Source organism: Oryza brachyantha, chromosome 10 (assembly GCF_000231095.2).
Source record: "Oryza brachyantha chromosome 10, ObraRS2, whole genome shotgun sequence".
In the NCBI taxonomy this organism is placed as follows: Eukaryota; Viridiplantae; Streptophyta; class Magnoliopsida; order Poales; family Poaceae; genus Oryza; species Oryza brachyantha.
In genome coordinates, this window is record NC_023172.2 from 486,798 (window position 1) to 507,107 (window position 20,310).

The 20,310-nt window shown below is 41.7% G+C and overlaps 2 protein-coding genes and 1 long non-coding RNA gene across 5 annotated transcripts; 1 reads left to right on the plus strand and 2 right to left on the minus strand.

Moving 5' to 3' along the window:
• Positions 1-940: 940 nt before the first annotated feature.
• LOC102708831 (protein NRT1/ PTR FAMILY 8.3-like) lies at positions 941-10,885 on the minus strand. 3 transcript variants are annotated; one of them, XM_006661538.3, is made up of 7 exons: positions 9,670-10,885; positions 5,140-5,236; positions 4,257-4,364; positions 3,933-4,035; positions 3,608-3,825; positions 2,987-3,516; positions 941-2,207 (listed from the first exon to the last, which is right to left on the minus strand). In XM_006661538.3, the coding sequence occupies exons 3-7, from the start codon at positions 4,311-4,313 to the stop codon at positions 1,415-1,417; spliced, it is 1,701 nt and encodes a 566-aa protein (XP_006661601.1). In that variant the 5' UTR covers positions 4,314-4,364; positions 5,140-5,236; positions 9,670-10,885; the 3' UTR covers positions 941-1,414. The 3 variants fall into 3 exon arrangements, with proteins under 3 accessions (XP_006661601.1, XP_006661599.1, XP_006661600.1); XM_006661536.3 differs by having other exon boundaries at positions 4,257-4,428; XM_006661537.3 differs by lacking the exons at positions 5,140-5,236; positions 9,670-10,885 and adding an exon at positions 4,965-5,071 and having other exon boundaries at positions 4,257-4,428.
• A 1,665-nt stretch (positions 10,886-12,550) lies between these two features.
• LOC102709490 (protein NRT1/ PTR FAMILY 8.3-like) lies at positions 12,551-15,305 on the minus strand. The gene is made up of 6 exons (XM_015841948.2): positions 15,058-15,305; positions 14,853-14,958; positions 14,562-14,779; positions 13,907-14,430; positions 13,038-13,819; positions 12,551-12,905 (listed from the first exon to the last, which is right to left on the minus strand). Exons 1-6 carry the CDS (start codon positions 15,118-15,120, stop codon positions 12,793-12,795), a joined length of 1,806 nt encoding a protein of 601 aa, XP_015697434.1. The 5' UTR covers positions 15,121-15,305; the 3' UTR covers positions 12,551-12,792.
• On the plus strand, positions 13,941-14,610 carry LOC121055524. The gene is made up of 2 exons (XR_005812584.1): positions 13,941-14,032; positions 14,161-14,610. It is a non-coding gene; the product is annotated as an uncharacterized LOC121055524 (long non-coding RNA).
• Positions 15,306-20,310: the final 5,005 nt, after the last annotated feature.

Here is a 20,310-nt window from a genome sequence, read left to right on the forward strand (position 1 = left end):
AAAAGTTAAGGAGCTATTTTAAGACATAGAGAATTTAAGAAAAACACTCCAAGTCACAATAGATTTTTCTTAGACGTATTTTAGTTTTTGAGGCTTTCTTTTAATTTTTTAATGAATTCTAAAATTGCAATTAGAAATGATTTTTAACTTGGGATGAATTTATATGGGCGTGGCAACTGGTCTGCTGGTTAGTGTTGTACATCCAACTACGGTCCATATGTAGTAAAACAAAAAAAAAACAAGTGACACCATAAGATAAAATACAACAAAATTTCCACATAACATAGTTTTGTGTGAATTTTATTACTCACACAATTTTAGATTTTTAGGATAAAAATCCGCCTCCTTTGGCCTCCCACCCAATTTACATAAAGTGCATAGTGTGGGATGAAGGTGCTAGAGAGAAGTGAGACATATTTTACCAGTTTAAAATATAAGACCAACAAGGATCACATTATTTTACCTGTGCATATTTAAAATGTAAGACCAACAAGTATGACACTATTTTATCTCTTAGGGGTTCTAAAGAGGAAAACTCGTAAGAGGTATTGTGTTTAGGTCTCAGGGCTGCTTCTTGAAATCCATCATAAGGTGGAAGACCTTCACCTGTCCCAGGTTTCCACTCATACCTGTCATAGGCGACTAATTATCTTTGATAGGTCTTGACAAGAGTCCACAAGAGATAACTTGTCCAGATCTCTGACTGGTGTGTTTCAATACCTGTCATAGGTAAAGACTTACCATTGATGGGTCAGACCATTGGACCTCATCTATAACAAACCATTATACTGTCTGTGAAAGGCCACACTATCTATAACGAGACACCATGGTTCGTCACAAGTACCTCGTCACAATTAAGGGTATCTATGACAGTGTATATTAAAAAGACCTTTATATCTTGAGACAATGATAACATTTACATCTGGAGACAGTTATAACAAGTATGGTAATGGAGGTTTACATATAACCAAGGTAATAGTGGTAGACTCAAATCCATGACATGTTTTACAATATATGTTTTTTTTCCTCTTTTAATGATTGTAACCATGCAATCCTATGCGTGCGGACTTCTTTCCTAGTAAGAGTAAAAGATTTGCTCTAGTCCAACAAAAAGTAACATCGCGGTATGAAATCGTTTCTGATCATTGGATCTAACAATGCACATCCTACTCAGCTAGATCCAATGATAGAAAATGATTTGGTACCTCGAGATACTTTTTATTGAACCGAAGCAAATCTCATCGGTAAAAGCTCCTACACTAGCCTAGATTTGCTTAGAGAAATCTGTAGTTTGCATTCTCAATTGGTTGCCATGACAGAAAAAAGAATCGGAGATCAATTTTGCAGCATCATTTTACTACGTTGACAGGCATGAACCCATGGATATTAACGTAGACCCATCAGTATATATATGTCAAGACGATAGCGTAGTGTTGTTGCCTCTGTATCTGACGGAGCAAAGCAGGAACTGCAGCAGGTTGAGCAGGCTGAGAGCAGCCATCATCCAGAAGAAGTAGTCCAGATGCCCCTCGTCCAGCTTCTCCGGGATCCACCCGCCTCCGCCGCCGCTCGTCGTGGCCATGGCGACGACGCTAAGCAGCGCGGAGTTGAGGTAGTTGGCAACAGCGATGGCAAGATGCGTGAGCGCCGTGCCGAGGCTCTTCATCGACTCCGGCGACTGCTCGTAGAAGAACTCCATCGCGCCGATGACGGTGAACACCTCCGCCATGCCCAGCACGAAGTAGCACGGCGCCTGCCACATTATGCCCACCGGCGCCGCTGCCGCCAGCCGTTGCGCCTCCACCGCCGCCGAGTACGCCATGGCCGCCGTGGACAGCATGAGGCCCGCGCCGATGCGCTGCAGGTGTGAGATGCCCCTGTCCTTGCCGGTGACGCGCCGTGCCACCGGCACCACGACGGCGTCGTACAGAGGGACGCAGATGAGAACGCCGATGACGTCGAAGGAGGCGAGCGAGGCCGGTGGCACGGTGAACGGGCCGATGCGTCCGTCCATGGCTGTACCTTGCTCTATCAATGTCGACGTCACCTGGGCGGTCACCACGAAGAACATGAACAGCGACGCCCAGACCGGGAGCATCCGCAGCAGCATCTTGAGCTCCTCCACCTGCGACACCGTGCACAGCCTCCATGGGCTCGACTGCGCCGCATTGTTCTTGTTGGGCAAGATGGCAGCCTTGTCAAAGAACCTTGACAAACATTACAAGTTGTGGAATAGTAGTGGTCATGATTAGTTGCTTGTGATGGACAAAAGATAACTCCTATTTAGCGGAATTCCACAATAGGTTTACTTTTTTTTAATGGAAAACAATCCAGCCTCTGCATCCAGTCCACAATGGTCTTGCTACTTTATTCTTAGAGCATTTTCCCTTTCTTGAGGGGTACCATGAGGTACAACTATTTTGTATATAAATTCTTTTTATCTTCTATTATCTAAGGTACCTCTTCAAAGATAGGAAAAATGCTCATTTTACATAACATTAGTAGAGAATCAAAGTAAAATTTTCTATGAGATATGCACTATCAGAAAACTAGAATATGAAACAGATTGTACATTTTGCATTTATTTACTAAAGTCTGTTTTACCGTTTAGTGGTATGTGATGACATATTACCTTCTACATGGAATTAAATCAGCTAGTGGATCATCTATATTGTATGGTCTTCTTAACAGCAGGAGTTTTTCTGGTTATTCACTTAAGTTTGTACCGTAGTAAATCATCAATACACATTGACTAATTGTGTAGACGACTCTGGCAGTATCTAGCATATACTTGGTTCAAGAGTTTTACTCCCATCCTTCGTTTTGTACATCGAGATACCAAATCGTTTCTTACTATTGGATCTAGCTAAATAGGATGTGCACTTTTAGATTCAACGATCAGAAACGATTTGGTACCGCGAAGTACCAGTAACTCGATGTACAAAAGGAAGGATGAAAGTAAAACTCTTGGTTCAAAGATCAATACCTGAATTGAGCAGTATGTTGAGTCTTGTAGCCATGTTCATTCAATCTTGGAACCTCATGCAGGAGCGAGCTGTCATCAGGCAACATCAGCCTGTGATTCCTAACAGCTGCAACCACAACCTGAGAGACCCTCGTCAATGGACTCCCTCCCAGTTTTCTGTACCTGTACACCCTCCTACCAGAAACAAACATGGCGAGGCCAAACCCCAAGAGCAGCGTGGGGATCGCAAAACTAACACTCCACCCTATGTTGTCCTGCACCCAGACGAGCACAGTAGTCGACAGTAGAGAGCCCATGTGCATTGAGAAGTAGTACCAATTGAAGAACGATCCCTTGATCACCCGCTCCACCGGGTCGGCGCTGTCAAATTGATCAGCCCCAAAGGCCGGAGTGCAGGGTTGCAGACATCCATGTCCAAGGGCAAAAAGGTAGAGCCCTAGGTAGACTGTCACATGAGAAATATCCCCATAGTAGTGAGAAGCATTCAGGAACAATGGTGATGATGCTGAAACCGTCAGAATGAGCATTCCCTGTAAAAGAAATAGAACTGTTCAGAGTTGCAAATGACACATCAAACCACAGATTGTATGTGTCAGTTCCTAGTCTGCTTGTTGGCCTTACAAGGACGACAACAAAGAGGGAAATTAGTATTGTCCGATATCTTCCCCAGTATGTGTCAGCCAAGAAGGCTCCAATGAGTGGTGTGAAGAAGCAAGTTCCAATCCAAATCGACACACTTTGTGCAGCATGGATGTTGCTTTCCTGGAGGACACTTGTGAGGTATGTGACTAAGTTCTTCGAAATCCCAAAGAAGCACAAGGATCCAGTGAATTCAGCACCTATGATTTGTGCAGGACTCAGCAGGTCAGTTGTGTATGTTAATCAAGGAAATTGAGCAGCATAAACAGAATAGTTTTGTGCAATATTTTAAACTTCCCTGGAGTACCTAAAATGAAGAAGCATGCTCTCCAGTTCCCTGAACTCTGCTTCAGTGCAGGCTCTTTATCAATATTAACCGTTCCATCGCATGTGTACTGTGAACATTGTTCCTGAGTAACAATGACAAAACAAATGTATGTTACACAGAATTTAGCATTAAATATTTGCAAAGATTCGCTGAAGAACAAGAAATTGCAAGAACAGATTTATTGCTTTGGTGTGAAAAACTGAAGCCAAACTAGCGACCGCACATGTCATTTGTTCCATGGAAATGCAATATTTTGTTACCTACCTAGGAGAAAGAGATTATGACAAGGTAATAGAAATATACCTGTGGAGGCAGGTGATGAATGAGTGGCCTCTCCTCATCTGCTGCTCCTGCCTCCATGTGAGCTTGTGGACTCTTTCGGCAATTTTTGTTGGAAGGAGCACAACAACTCTAAGGAAATTGCAGTCAGTTCAGTATAATCCTACTCCTCAAGGACTTTGTGCAAGCCATCCATCTGGACAGTGGTGACATAAGAAAACTTAAGAAGATAATTAAGCATGAAGATTATATCGAACAAATTGCATTATAATACCCAACAATCCGTTTGTCCTTTTTTGTTCTTTGAAGAAGACGTTGACACTAGCCAACAAATGATTCACTCTTTTTCTGATTGATTACTCATATCCAACTATCCATTAGATTAAAGCCTTCACGTACGGAATCTCACAATTTCAATACGGGAAGTTATGATGCAAATTAACTCCATATATTCTAATAACCAACCAATTTGTTGAAAGCAACAACCTTTCTGTCAGCTATTACTCTGTAGAGGAGGGAGAGAGCATCTAATAGTTGCTCTTCCATGGACATATTTATTTCAACTTTTACAATCTCTTAGTTGGATGTTTAGATTCAAAGCTACTCCTGTTTCTTTTTTCCATTCTTATCCTATTCAATCCTGGACAGTAATACACCAAAAATTAAGAAGTGTGAAATAAATCAGCCCTGAACTGCCTGTTCCATCCCAAGATTTAAGGAAGTGAAACTGACCTCACTACTCACAAAGGAAGAAAGATTCGCCTGCAACTAACAGAAATGCACTGAAACAGATAGATATATAGTCCTACAGAACAAGAACCAAACACTGCGACTCTGCATCAGCGAGAGAGAGAGAGAGAGAGAGAGAGAGAGAGAGAGAGAGAGAGAGAGAGAGAGAGGGAGGGACCTGAAGGACGGAAGCGGCAGCCGGAGTCGGGAGGGAAATGGAGATGGAGACTGCGCCCGCCGCTCCCCATCGCACTTATAAGTAGGTTGAGACGTAGCTGCCAAATGAATTATTTTATTGTTTGGTGACAGAAAATCAGCCATATTTATTGTTGGAACACGTGTGCGGCTGGGGCCTCTCAACAGTTTTTTTTTTAACTTTTTAATAAATAATTTTATTACTAAACCCGAAGGAAAATATTTTCAACGTATGAAAAAATCGTCTTTCAACCCTTATTGTTTAGCTTAAATTGATCATAAACGCAGCATACTTCATGAGTAAATATAATTTGTGGATAATTTTTTATATATATGTTATTAGCGATCATAAAGCAGTGGACGAAAAAATATTATAGAAAATTATAAAATCAATTCTAAAATTAAGGCTTAAAAAATTAAATTATGACTTGTAGTCATAAGCACAAACAAAAAGTTCGGGACAACAATTTTGTTGAAAACACAAGCATACATAGATTTAGTTTAGTCCATAAATAAATCATGACATTAATATGTAAACTAATAAAATAATCTCATATACATAAAATCTATACATGTACACGAAAAAAATGAACATCAATTGATCAAAAGTACCTAACATAATTAAAACATCCCAATGGTTCTCAATCGGATTTTGAACCGAAGCATCCACAATAGTGGGCGTTGCACACAAGTGCACGTTGATGACGTCGTATCGCACCTGATGAAGGAAAATTAACCGTGGTGGAGGACCAGCAAGCAGTCACATATAGCGCTTACCAAAAACATTATTCGTCAGTGCACGCCAGCAACTAAGACCGAGTAGACGACGTGTGATTGCATTTTACAAAGGAGGGGTGGTAAAGCAAAAGATTGTTTTCATGTTTTTTTGTGCGAAGGAAAAGACCTAGTATCGATAGAGAATTAAGACACATAATCAAAGCATTTGTTGAGGTGAGGATATCCTGTTATCCAATAGATTCGATTTAGTGATATGAAGATTTAGCAATAGGAAAATGAATCCTGACATACAATTATTGGAGAAAGGCGAGAATTGAAGGCTTGTTTAACAACACATGAAATCATTCAAGACTTTACTTGTTGCTGTGTTGTTCGTTTTTGCAAGAATAATACCACCTTGCATATGAGTACAAAGGTAAAGGAGTTATTACTTGGATATCCCAATGGCGTTGATTGTTTTCTTCCCTTTCAAGAATTATGCATTACTTTAATCACCATGTTAACAATACTTCAGTTATACCTGTGCAGACATTGCTAAGGAAGTGTCTCTATCTGCACCAACAAGGTGGTGGATGGTCAATCAAACATAATCGAGCACATCCTTGCCCCTCTAGGACCTTGGATCCCATCAAACAAAACCAAATAATTATTGTACATACTATGTATCTTCACCCGTCTTTACTTGTTGCCATCATAGAATTACGATACTAAGAGTGCAGGATCTTCCCCTGATTCATCTTATCGGACCACTAGGCAGCCACAAAGACCAAGTAAGCAGCCAAAAACAAGACAATGCTAACTTCCATCGCCGACTCAGCTGAGTAGGGTTCTAGGATCATCTTATCGGACCACTAGGCAGCCACAAAGACCAAGTAAGCTTGAGCTTGAAAGAGGAAATGGGTCCAACCCTAGTTTACTCAATAGTTGTCCTTGAGATGGTTACCAACTCCTCGATAGAATATTTATTTTCATCTTTATGTTCATCTTCCATGATAGCATAGGTATAATAGAATCCTAACCATGTTCTTGGATCTCAAACTTCTGTTCCCACTAAGTCCTCTAGTAGTAACCTCAAGATGAATAGCCCAAAGAAAAATCCAAACAAAGAAGCTAATCTGACAAGCTTGTCATAGGCTATTCTATTTGTAGGTGGATTGACTTGTTTGTCTTTTCAGGGCTTCCACTACTACCTTTGACCAGAATAAGGGGGGAAGTAAGAGACCAACTCACTATAAGTTGTTGCATTTCCTCCCAATTCCCTCCCTCTCCTCCTCTTGTGCCAAGCACCACCATCGTCTCTACAAATGCAGTCAAGTTCAACCAATCGTGACTAGTCATGCAGCAAGTTGGCAATCGAAGATAGGCCACTACCTAGCTAAGCTGCCAGCCTTTAGCAAGAAGTTCAAAGAACTCAAGGTTGAGCTATTAGCTATGCAGAGCAGCAACGACAACATCTAACTTCTAGTGAGGGAGAACGAGTTCATCTTCCTAGGGGATGAAAAGGCATTCATGATGGAGTAGAAGAAAAGAGGGGACTTACAGAAAGAATTAAAGACCAACTGCGAAGGACCTACGTCAAGCGGTGTTGTCTATGTAGTTTTTGGATGAGGCTACAATGAATGCCTAGGGAGGCTTCCATGCTAGCACTAAGCATGCCCTAGCTTGTGTCTTGTTCAACCATAGGAAGTCAGCCGGGAGTGCCTATGGAGGAGAGGAGAAGCTATTCGAGCGCCTAGATAAAGTCGACCAAGTTGTGGCTAAGTTCTTCACCTTTAACTAATAATAATCTTTCTTCCTTTCTGGTTATTCTCGTCGGTTGCCAAACTTTGAACCGTATTAAAAAACCATCGGATTTTTAATACATTAATTATTGCACATAACAATATTGTATTGTAGTGAGGATGATGTTGATGTGGTGCTTGATCAACCAACAATGTAGTTGATCCTAGGACACCCCCTTTACCTTATCATCATTATTGTAACCCTAAACATCGTGAAGATAACCTCCGTCGAGGCACAACTTGCTTTCTAACAAAATCAATTTCACAATAAGCCTAATAATTTTCTAACTCATGGCTCTTTGTTGGAACATGTCTTAGGAAAATCATAGTACAAAAGACTAAACAAGGGTCCGACCCGCTCTTGCCATCAATTCATTGGTCGAACTGCGGGTTTTATTTATTAATAGTATACTTGATTTGCATTATTTCTTGTAGAAGCATCACTAATTGGTGAAAATATGCATAAATAAACCATTAAATCTATTATTACATGGCCACGGCATAAAGAATGTAGTGTGGTAACATAATAAATTGATAATACCAAATTGCCACAGGACAAATTAAAAATCAAGTTGATTCTAAAAAACCGTCACCAGCTCGCCGATTCACCAATGAACCACTCACATCGGTTTTTTACCTGTTTAACAAGGATGGTCTTTGAGCAGAACCGAGCCACCAAGGTCACTGATTTTGGTTTTTTTCCTATTCAATCGTTGTTCTAATTTGGTTCTTTTACTATGCTCGGGACACTTGCAATCTTTTGAGCAAGCAGATGCGGTCTTTGGAAGATCAGGCCAGGGTATATGCATAGTAGCGGATGTTTGGTTTACCCGTACTCCACAATATGCCCAACACATCAGACTTTTCATATGCAATACGCACTGCAAGGACTGAGCTCTCACATGCACTACCTAGCTCCACGAATTGATAGTGGGGGAGTCCTGGGCTCCGAAGATGTCAAAGGCAAGGACGGATAGTCTCGCATGACACTGCGATGTGTCATGTGACAATTTATAACTATTCAAAACATCACATTTGTTGGTACCGCCTCATGGAGTGGCCTTAATCCACCATGTTTATACCCGCTCGAGAAGATGTGGTCATACTCAATTCATTTCCTATATAGCTTCTTGACTCGGTCCTCAATTCACTAGGATCACTTCTAGCTCTTCCATAGAACAACGCAATTTAAACCATTGCCCATTTTAGTAAGTTTTGGGGTTTTCATAGATGGTTTTATACATGAAACACAGAGTGGCGCTTACATCTCTACCCGCTCATCGAGAGCCACTCATCTCCAAGTAACCATCGCCTTTCCCATTCATAACAAATGATGAGCATATAGAATAATGTAAGCAACTAATTAGCCATGACTAAGTAATGTCAACAAAATGACTTGGACATTTCAATAATGACATGGCAATAAGTAATCATGGTAACGATATCAAATGAATGGGTTGAGCAAGTTTTAGGTTCACATTTTTAATAGAGCATGCAATTTAAGTTACAAACAAAATCATTTTAAAATGTAGGCGCAGCATCTTCTAGCCTTGCTCATGGTTGTCTGTTAAACTGCTTACTAAACCATCTTCTAGCCTTCTTGTCCTCAGATGGCACCTCAACAACTGTCTCAACAGTGATAAAACCTACTTACGCAAGATAAACACAAACAATGAACAAACATAAATAAAACCTAATTCGAGGGTAGAACCAAGTGCTTGCTATTTTGTATATTGCCTTGACAATTTCAATTATGTGTAAAACATGATGTATATGTTGGAAATATAGTCACATTTCGGTATATTTTAATCTAAAATAATAAGATCACATGCATGACAATCATAGGAAATAATCTAATGAACAGTAGCAGAACATCTAATAGCATACTTAATATATGATAAGCATAAACATCCATATCATGAACATGTAGCAATGAACTCATTGCTAATAGGCATTTCAATGCAGTAAACAGAATGAAAAGGAATACGGTATACCTTGAGAATGGCCCTCCGCTGCTGTTTGAGGTAGTATTGTCTCTGTTGGTGTTGTTCTCATCGCCATCATGCGCGACTCCGTTCTCGCCGTTGCCATGTGTACCGCTGCCGTCGCCATCGCCGTGCGCACAACTGTTGCCACCACCAGTTGACATGATGAGAGGGTGTGAGCAGTCGTGCAAGCGCACTCCCCAAAAACCTTAGCACCCGCCTACCCGAGCAGGTACTCTGGCGAGTGGTGTTTTGGAGGCCTGCTCGTCCAGGACACTCGTGTGCGCAAGCGTCAGGATCGAGGAAGCAAGAAAGCAGTGCAGAATTCGGAAACCAGAGAGGAGAGCAAAATCTATGGAGTGACCGCTATGGAGTGACAGGTTGCCTACTGCCTCGGGAAGAAGGAGAGAATGGAAACGAATCTCGCGCCCCACATTTCCATTGCGTGATTGCCACGCAATCAAATCGCGCAATTATCACTGCAAACGTTACGCCGACGTCCCGGACCGGACTGGCCGGCTCGGCGCGCGTGCCCGCGTGTAGCAGTCTTCCCTCCATCTCAACGAGTCAACAAGGAGTATATTTTGCCTCTCTATTTAAATTGAGATACTCTAACTAAAATCTCCAAGGTGGTATTATTGTTTCTACCATTTATTGTGGGCTAATGAGATTTTAATTAAACTTAATTGGGCCTATCCATTTGTTTAACAGTACATATGATTATATTAGCTAGCCACCCATGATTTATTAGGCAATTGCATTTTATACTTGATTACAGTCATTTTTGGAAATTCATCCATATTTTTATCAACAGTCGCATTTTAATGATATTTCTATGTTTTTGGGTTATAACTGTGTTAACATGTTTTAGAATCGTGGTCTTGTTATTTTAGTTAATTTTCTGTTAATGGCAACTTTACCATGGTCGTTAATTAACTGCTTTGGTTTATTCTGCGAATTGAGCCTAAAATGGATTTGTGACAATTTTTATTTCTGGTACGGATTGCAAACCTTGAATTTACAGAATTTAAGAAATAAATTTCACTCAACTTTGGAGCTCACTTGCAATTGTTATGAATTTTCTAAGATAAAATCAGATTTATCTTGATTCCTGCTTTATCCTCCTGAAGAAGAAGGCCATATCAACTTACAGGTGGGTCCCAATCAATAGTTGGTCCCCCAATTTTTTCGCTTAAAATTGTGCTTATACGTCACATTTTAGATTTTATAATTTGAATTTAGAGTTAATCTTAGGTTTTTATCCTAATTTATTTTCCAGCATTTACTTTTATAAACAACATATATATATACATGTGTATATATATATATATAAAGTTACTCTTATTATTTTTAATCATTAACAAGTGATCTGTCTACTTATTAAAAGTAAAATGATGAGGCTGAGCAATCAGTCGATCCGACATCCGAAAGAACAGGGCCACACGTCTTAAATATCTGTGCGTACGCGTAGAGGACTGAGGCGTCACCTTGACTTGTATTTGTACTATTATTCTCTTTTATTGGCCACGATCTTTTGTTCATTGTAAGGTTGATCCATATTGAAGACGTCATATGCTTGTGATTTTCTTTTATTTTTTAACCATTTTTAATAAATAATTTTATTTTCTAAATCTCGAACAAAAATATTTTCGTCGTTTGAGGTGTTGGTGTGATCGAAAAGTTCATCAGTAAAAATATTTTCTTTCGAGATTTAATTACAAATAGTAGAACGTGATTAACCTAATAAAAATGTTGGAAAAATAAAAAATTCCCTGTGCTTGTTATCTTGATATTTTTTCTACTCTCTTAATCGGTCTCTATAAGACTTTATTAGGAAAAATAGTAGAACGTGATTAACCTAATAAAACCTGAAAATTCGGGCGTCCTCCCGACACCCATAGGGGTGGGCATAACGAACTGAAACCAAAAAACCAAACCAAAATAACCGGACCAAAAATGAAAGAAACCAAAACAGAAAAAATATATTGCTACTTTGGTCAGCCGTTTGAATTAAGCAAATTATGCTGGTTGATTCGGTCGTCTCTCCTGCTTAATCGAAATGACCGAAAAAACCGAATAAGAAACTTGGCACAATAAATTAACAGCCAGTCAATCAGGTCCAACACATAAAACCCTAAATCTCAACAATTACCAGCTCAGGGCTTTTGCTTCCGGAGTCACGGAATAGAGCGATGCAGCCTGGCCTCGGTGATTCTTTTGCTGGCTCTTAATTTGTTTGTTTGTTTTTTCTGAATTCTGCTTGATTTTCTAATGGCATTATATGGCAGTGCTTCATCAATGTATCGATCCAGTTGTTTTGATTATTTGGTTCATCTTCGTATGTCTCCCATGAATTGTCTGGCCGTGAAAATTAACTTCTTCTGTTAGTTTGGTCATAACTGAATTTTCGAAATGACCGAGAAACCACACCGAATTTCTTGTGGTTAGACCGAATGCTCGCCCCTGCCTCTCGCTCTCTCCCATGCACGTCACTTTTGTGGGTGCTTCTATAATATCTTTTTAAAAATAATATCATTTTAATGGAAAGTCATAAAAATGAAAGTTGGATATCAAAAATTCCAAATAGGCTCTATCGAATTGGGCCAGGTCTATAGGACTTGTCGACATCTGCCTATTCAACAGGTGGCTTGTTGGCGCATCCTAGTTTGAATGGGACCTTTACTATCAATAAGTCTACCAGAAGGGAGCTTGACGAACTAGGGGAGTTCGATAGAGATCTAATAGGGAAGAGGCCTGTCAAATTGGGAGGTTCGACAGGGTCTGCACTGGTATAACATAATCTATAGGGCCATGTGACCACGCAAAGTTCGGCAGGACCATATTTTCATAATTTTTCTTACCGACATATATTTTGTAATTTTTATTTAAGTAATATTAATTTTTTTAAAGAAAAAACTATGAGCTCTATGACGCAGTCCATCCATCATTCTCCCTCGATCTTCTCTCCCTTTTTTAGCAAATTATAAATGGTTTTTTTTTCTTTTAGTTACTTATCCGATCCATGATTTGATTACGTTGTTACATTCGTTGCCAATAAATTTTTATAACAAGAGAAGTACCTATCATTATTTTTTATGTAAAATTTGATACCTCTCGGTACCTAAGCAACCTTCATATTTTCCGCTGAGATCCCAAGTCTCCAAGTGGACCCTTTTGGCCACCCACGACCTTGCTTTTTAGAGAATCCCGCTCCTGTGTCGTACAACTTGTAGCTCGGCAGTCCACTGTACAAAAGATACCAAATTTTACATATAAAATAGTGATACTCTTGGTACCTACTCAAGGATAGGAAAAAAGCTCAAAATCCACTCCCATGAAATTTGAGATTTGGGCGAGTCAAGAAGCGGCAACGTTGCCTTTGTATCGCATGGCGCAGTATATAAAGAAGGCCAAGTCGAGCAGCAGCAGGGCGGCCATGAGCCAGAAGAAGTAGTCCAGGTGTCCCTTGTTCAGGTCGTCCGGGATCCAGCCAGGCGCGCCGCCGCTCGCCGTGGCGGACGCCACGACGGCGAGCAGGAACGCGCTCAGGTAGTTCCCGGCGGCGATGGCGAGCTGCCCCAGCGCCGTGCACAGGCTCCTCATGCCGCGCGGCGCCTGGTCGTAGAAGAACTCCGACTTGCCGATGCTCGTAAACACCACCGCCGCGCCGTGCAGGAGCTGCGCCGGCACCTGCCACATGATGCTGATCGGCGCGGCGCCGGTGTGCGCGGCGGCCAGCCTCCGCTCCTCGACGAGCGCCGAGTAGGCCATGATGAGCGCGGCGAGCGCGAGGCCGACGCCGATGCGCTGCAGCTGCGTGATCCCCTTGGGCTTGCCGGTGACGCGCCGCGCCAGCGGCACCAGGACGGCGTCGTAGACGGGGATCCAGAGGAGGACGCCGATGGAGTGGAAGGTGGAGAGGGAGGCCGGCGGCACGGAGAAGGAGCCGACGTGGTTGTCCATGGCCATCCCCTGCTCCACTAGCGTCGACGACATCTGGCTGCTCACCGAGAAGAAGAGCACCAGCGACACCCAGATCGGGCACAGGCGCAGCACCATCTTCAGCTCCTCCACCTGCGTCACCGTGCACTGCCTCCATGGGCTCGCCGCCTTCTCCCCGCTCGACGGCGTCACCACAATCGCAGCCTTGTCCAAGAACCTGCTTGAAGTTATTATTATTATTATTTTTTTTTGCAAATCAATCATGTTTATTCCGAAACTTGCAGTAATCGAACAGAGCTTATACCTGAATTGATCGGTGTGCTTAATCCGGTGAGCAGCGGCAGCTTGATCCTCATGCAGAAGCGAGCTATCCTCCGGCAACTCCAGACGCCACTTCCTTCCGGCGGCGACCACCACCCGAGAGAGACCGGTGAGTGGGCTCCCCGCAACTGGCCTGTACCTGTACACCTTCGAGCCGGCGAAGAAGACGGCGAAGAAGAAGGCCATGACGACGACGACGATGACGAAGCTGACCCCCCACCCGACATTGTCCTGCAGCCACACCAGCACCGTGGACGCCAGCAGGGACCCGCTGTTGATCATGAAGGTGTACCAGTTGAAGAAGGAGCCCTTCCTCCTCAGCTCCGCCGCGTCGCCGCCGTCGAACTGGTCCGCCCCGAACGCCGACGTGCACGGCTTCACGCCGCCGTTCCCGAACGCCACCAGGTACAGCCCGACGTACACGGCCGCGCTGTGGAGCTGGTGGCCGGCGTCGGACGACGTCATGCTCGCCGGCAGCGACGTCGACACCATTAGAGCTACCAGTCCCTGACAAAGACAGAAACCAGCTCAATTATCAAGACAGAATTTTTTTTTTGAATTTTTTTATCAAGACAGAATTGTTCATCAGAGAATGGAACTCAATCCAGCCTCTGCATCGATCAAAGATGTGAACTTACGAGGATGTAAAGAGGGAGGAAAGTAAGAACAGTTCGGTATTTTCCCCAATAAGTGTCAGCCAAGAAAGCTCCAAAGAGAGGGGTGAGGTAGCAGGCGCCTGACCAAGCAGACGAATTCCTGGCGGCGTTCACTTTGCTCTCGCGGAGCACCTTTGTAAGATAGGTCACCAGGTTCTTGGAGATCCCATAGAAAGCCAAATTCTCGCTGAATTCCACGCCTGGTTTGGTCGGTTTGGTTAGTTTCTTTTTTTATCCAAATCGCATATCAAGATCGATGGATGAACTGCTTACCTAGGATCATGAAACATGCTCTCCAGTTGCCCGTGCTGCGCTTGAGAGCAGGCTGGTTGTTGATGTCCACTGACCCGTCACCTGTGTACTCTGAATCTGCATCCTCCTGCAAAATATCGTCCAAGTTATGAGCTGCAAACTGAAGCTGAAACTACTACAAGCTTATCTCAGTGATTTATTCACTTTGTTCCAGTCATATATGTACCTGTGGAGGAGGTTGAGGCTGTGGAAGAAGCAGGGGCGCCCTTTCTTCATCTGCTGCTTCCATGGTGACCAGCCTGACGATTACTGTACCAAGCTAGCTATGTAGTAAAGAGGAGGCTAATGCCAATGGCGATGAAGCTAGCTGGAGCAGCTCGCTCCATCCAATGGGTGTCTATCACCATTATTACTGCAAGGAGGACAGAGACAGAGACGTAGGGACAGATAACAATTTGTGTGCACGGGAAGGGATTGAGGCATCACCACAGGGTGTTCTGAATTCGTGAGCTGTAATTTGTATTACTATTTTGTATCGAGTCCCCAGCAGTTGGATATTCATACAACTAAATTCATCGAACCTAAAAAAGTTTTAAATGAAATGAGTGAAAATTCAAAACTCAGATTGCTTCATCCTATATGGGTTGCCTAGGACTCGAACCCGGAATGAGTCGGATGGGTAGATAATTATTTTTTGTTACAATAGAGAATAAACTCCTCTCCAAATCGTTCTTGCATTTTTCTAAGTTAAAATTTAAATTTTTAATCTTAAATATAAAGTTGATTTGAGGTTTTTTCTCATTGTTTATTTTCTAGTATTAGATTTTGGGTCGCTAAAATTACGTATATCGAAGTTTTATTTATAAATTATTTTTTGTTTATAAATATTTCATTTAGCATTTTGCTAAAAAGCCAAAACAATCGCTCCCTTCGCCTTTTCTGTTTGGGCATGATATTGTCATCGTTTATGAGTCCCTGTCGGTTCGACATTCTCGCCCTAGAATATTCAACAAGTTGGATATGGTAAACTGGTAAACTATAACAGCTCACGCTCTCTATTTTTGGTTTGATATTTCTCTTTTTTTTCCCTATTTGTTCTTTTTGTTAATATGCCTCGATCAAGTCAGTTAAGATTCCTGCCATGCGACTATATATATTTTTAATCAAGGTTGGTCTTAAAATAGAGGTAAATTCTGTATACATCTAATATTATGTCGGAGAAGTGGGCCCAGGGTATCCACTAAGGTTGGGTGGCACATGGCGACTGTGGGCCCACCAACTAAAACCCCCGGAAAAAGGGGAGGTCAGCCCCGACAAAGCTATGTGCGTGTTAATACCAAAATTTGGTAAAATTCCGTATTGTATTTGGATAAGGAAAGGTGCATTCACCGATAGAAATTTTACCCGGAAAAGTTCAAATTCAATAGGGAATCGTGAAGACCAAGGCTTGGCGGCGTAATTTTAACTAGTAGTTAGAGTTAGTTAGAATTTTATCTCTAAGAGATTAGGGTTTGATCGGGACTTATTTGTTTTCTTTTATCTAATAGAAACTGTGTCGTGTTAGAGATATAGTTTGTTATTTCTTTTTATCTATTAGGAGTCGTGTCCGACACGGCCTAGCATCTACCCGATGGTATAAATATGTATGCATGGGGTCATTGTAAACTATCTACACATTAATAGATCAATTACTCTCGGCGCATTGCTACCCTTCTAATGGAGGTTTCAACTCCGGAGGAACTTGGCACCTGACGCGGGGCTGCATCACTTCGATCTCTGACAGAGGAGTAAGTCCATCGTTCCGCCGGGCCACGTTAATCGCATCTGCTAGATTAGGACTATCTCGGTTCGGTCTGATCTTTTGATTTTTAGATTGTGCGATTGCTAGTTATCGTATTAGTTTCAACTTGAGTTACTTCATTATCTTGATCTGATCTGGTCGACCACTTTGGGCAATCTACGTGGGTTTGATATTTGTTGTTTGACATATTCAATCTAGTATTGTCTTGGTTAGGTCTGATCTAGTAGATTACATTTATCAGATGGTTTATATCAAATCAATGTATTTTGTTCATTGTTTATCGGAGTACCAGCTGATAAGTTACCAGTCATGGGCTCAGTGGTTTCATAGCAATTTATATCTGTTTAGTATCTATCCTGACGTTGCTAGGTTTAATCTTGAACTGTTTCGGTTGGGTCCGATCTTATATGATTATTCTTAGCAATCTAGGCTAGGTATTTTATAGATCTTGGTTATTTGTCAGCCATCTATAGCCGATGATCTTTGCCGATCTACATGCTTATCATATTTACATCAATAGAGTAGCCGATTGCCTTGTTGTGTTATTTTTATACCAATCGGCTTGATTTAGTTTAGATCGACAGTTATTTATGTTGCATCGCCTTATGAGAATTACACATAAATTGGTTTTAGCCGATCGCAGCACATGATTCATTGTTCATTCCAAGTAATTCGTCGGTTTATTTATTAGACTTATCGATCTTCATGTTTCCTATAACTATATCGTGCTCGACTGCATACTGTTTTGGTTAGGTCCAATCTCTGCACGTCTAATTCGATCTGGTTATAGGGGCTCGTCCGATCGACTAAGATTAATAAGTAACTTGGCAGATTATGTTGGTTTAATATTTAATTCAAGTCTGTTTCTATCAAGTTTCTAGCCGATACAAGCTTTTTACAGCCGATCGTTTATACTATCAGCTAAATGTTGCAGCATCAACATCTCATCGGCTGGATATGGTCACCTATTGGCTCGATAGCCGATCGGCTTGCTCTACAATTCATCTTATCAGTTGCAGGATCAAACTGACTGGCACGCCCACGCATTCTAAGAATTTAGGTCCTGCCTGGAGCTCTCAGGCCTTCGTGTATGACATATCGTCGGATCATTTTTGACATCAACAGCGCCCTCGGGAGGTAGCTGAGTGGACGGACGCCGGAGGGGTCGAGCCACCCCCTGCCCCTCGGCACTTGGACCACCTATTGCGGGGCCCACTCCACGTCAGACGAAGTGCCAACGCCCATTCACCGCATTTATTACAATGGAAGGGCGCCTGGCATGCCTCATCGCCCTCATGATGGGCACACGCCTACGCTGTATTGGCGCACGCCTCTCATCTACGCCTCTTCCAGGAAAAAGGGGAGGGAGATAAGGCCTCCTGACAGCTGTGACGACTCTATCACAGCAGAAGTGGATTGTCTCCCTCACGTCACCGTCGTGTTAAATGCAATGAATGACCGTAGGAGGGCTGCGGCCGCCCCATAACACATTTAATCTCATAGTGTGCAAGCAACAGGAGTAAAGTATTACGTCTTCCGACGGCCCGAACTTGTATAATCTCTCTGCGTTCATTCGAGGGGCCCGACCCCCGAAATCCTCTCCTCCATTACTTCTTTTACTCGGACAAGACTTTCGGGCCCTGTCCTCGCACCCTTGGGCAGAATTCAATAAGGGGGTCTCACGGACTCCCGCTCGAGAAGCTCACGCTACGACACATTAGTTGCATTCATAGTGATAGGATAAGGTTTGATGCAATTAATAGAGAAAATCTAACAAATGCCACTGACAAACACTTAATTCTAAGAAATGCCATCGACGAGTATAAGTTCTAAGAAATGCTATTGTACAAACGAATTTGTCTAAGAAATGCCATCGCCGTTAGGGTTCCATTAACTTTTTCCGTTAAGTGCTATAGTGTGAACAGTGTATTTAACGGCGGAAATGGACGGAACGCTAACGACGATAGCATTTCTCAGACAAATTCGTTTGTACAATGATATTTTTTAGAACTCGCATTCGTCGATGACATTTCTTAGACTTAGACGTTTGTCAATGGCATTTTTTAGATTTTCTCCAATTAATAATACTAGCCATCAGCCCATGCAGCCGTTGTTATTGATTTACATACATTAATTTTTTTTAATGTTATATGCTAGTCGGTTTGGTATTTTCCGAATTACAGTGAATTTGTATTAAAAAAAGGTCCAACTGAATATAAAAATAAAATAGTAATTGTAAATTTTTTAAATAAGACAAAAAGTTAAACACTATATCTAATAACTGAAAATTAAAAAATTGTGTTTATTTTAGAACTGAGAGAGCAGTATGTTAACGGAAATAATTTCGGCGGACGGAAACCTAACGGCAATGGTATTTCTTAGACAAATTTGTTTGTACGATGCCACTTCGTAGAACTCGTATTCATCAATGACATTTTTTAGACTTATATATGTTTATCAATAACATTTTTTAGATTTTCTCTAAAATTATACACCACGACCTCGGGTCGTACGATGTTATGGATCGGGTCCACAGTGGATCGGGTCCATCGTCGGTCCACGGGCCGTCGAAACAGAGGAGGGGGTTGGCTTGCGAGCAAGGTGGCGGAAAGCAGCGCGGTGGCGACGCAGCGATGTGCAGCAAGTGGCAACACTCGACAAGTGGTACGTGGTGCAACCGACAGCGGCGACGCACCCAGCAACAGCGGGGTAGTTGCAGCACAACACCTCGTGTGAATTTCAGCATCCCCTGCAAATCTTTGGAAATGGTCTTCAAGTACTCACTTTCTACCTTGATCTGTTCAAATCGTCTTTTTTATTTAACATGGAATTTTGGTGTATAGAATTGATTTTCTCAACCATCTTGTCTTTTTAACCGCAAAAGGATATTTCAAAATTTTGACATTTTGTGTTATATATATAGTACAATTATTATGTGTTTGACATTATACAAGCGAATTATAGGAATTTCAGGTCTAAATATTTTTTATACCCTAACATTACGAATACCCAAGATTTAAATCATGCGCAAAATTTAAATTTTTAACTTTAAATTTAAAAAATTTTGAGTTTTTATTATACCTTATTTTTTAGCATTGGCTTTTAGATTACTAAAAAAACGTATATAAAAGTTTTATTTACAAATTATTTTTCATTCGATGTCGGAGATTAAACTACTCTAGCGGGAAGAGCGGAGCCCTTTTTTGGTTTGGACCGAGGGTGCGGGTGAGAGTGTAAGAATCGAGAGGGGAATGAGAACGATATGGACGGGTTCGGGCCCATTGGGAGCAATGCTAGCTTGATTAGATTATACAGGTGCGAGCCATTGAGAAATATATACCTACTCCTATGTGTGGTTGCTTGGGGTGTATTAACGCCAGAATTTGGATAATTGCCGTTGGAGATTAAATTGTGATTAAAGATCGAATTGGACATGAAACATGACAATCGGATAGAAGACCATGCGGAATACGACTCGAATTCAGCCGATGAAGTATGGATTGGATAAGAAATAGAGTACGATTGGGCCTAGAATGTTACAGATAGATTCGAGAATAATCAGAGTCTATGTAATTTAATTTATTAGTTAGAGTTAGTTTGGATTTTTTTCTTTATATCTAAGAGAGTTAGAGTCCAATCAGGATTTGTGTGTTAGAGATAGAGTCTAAATATGACTTT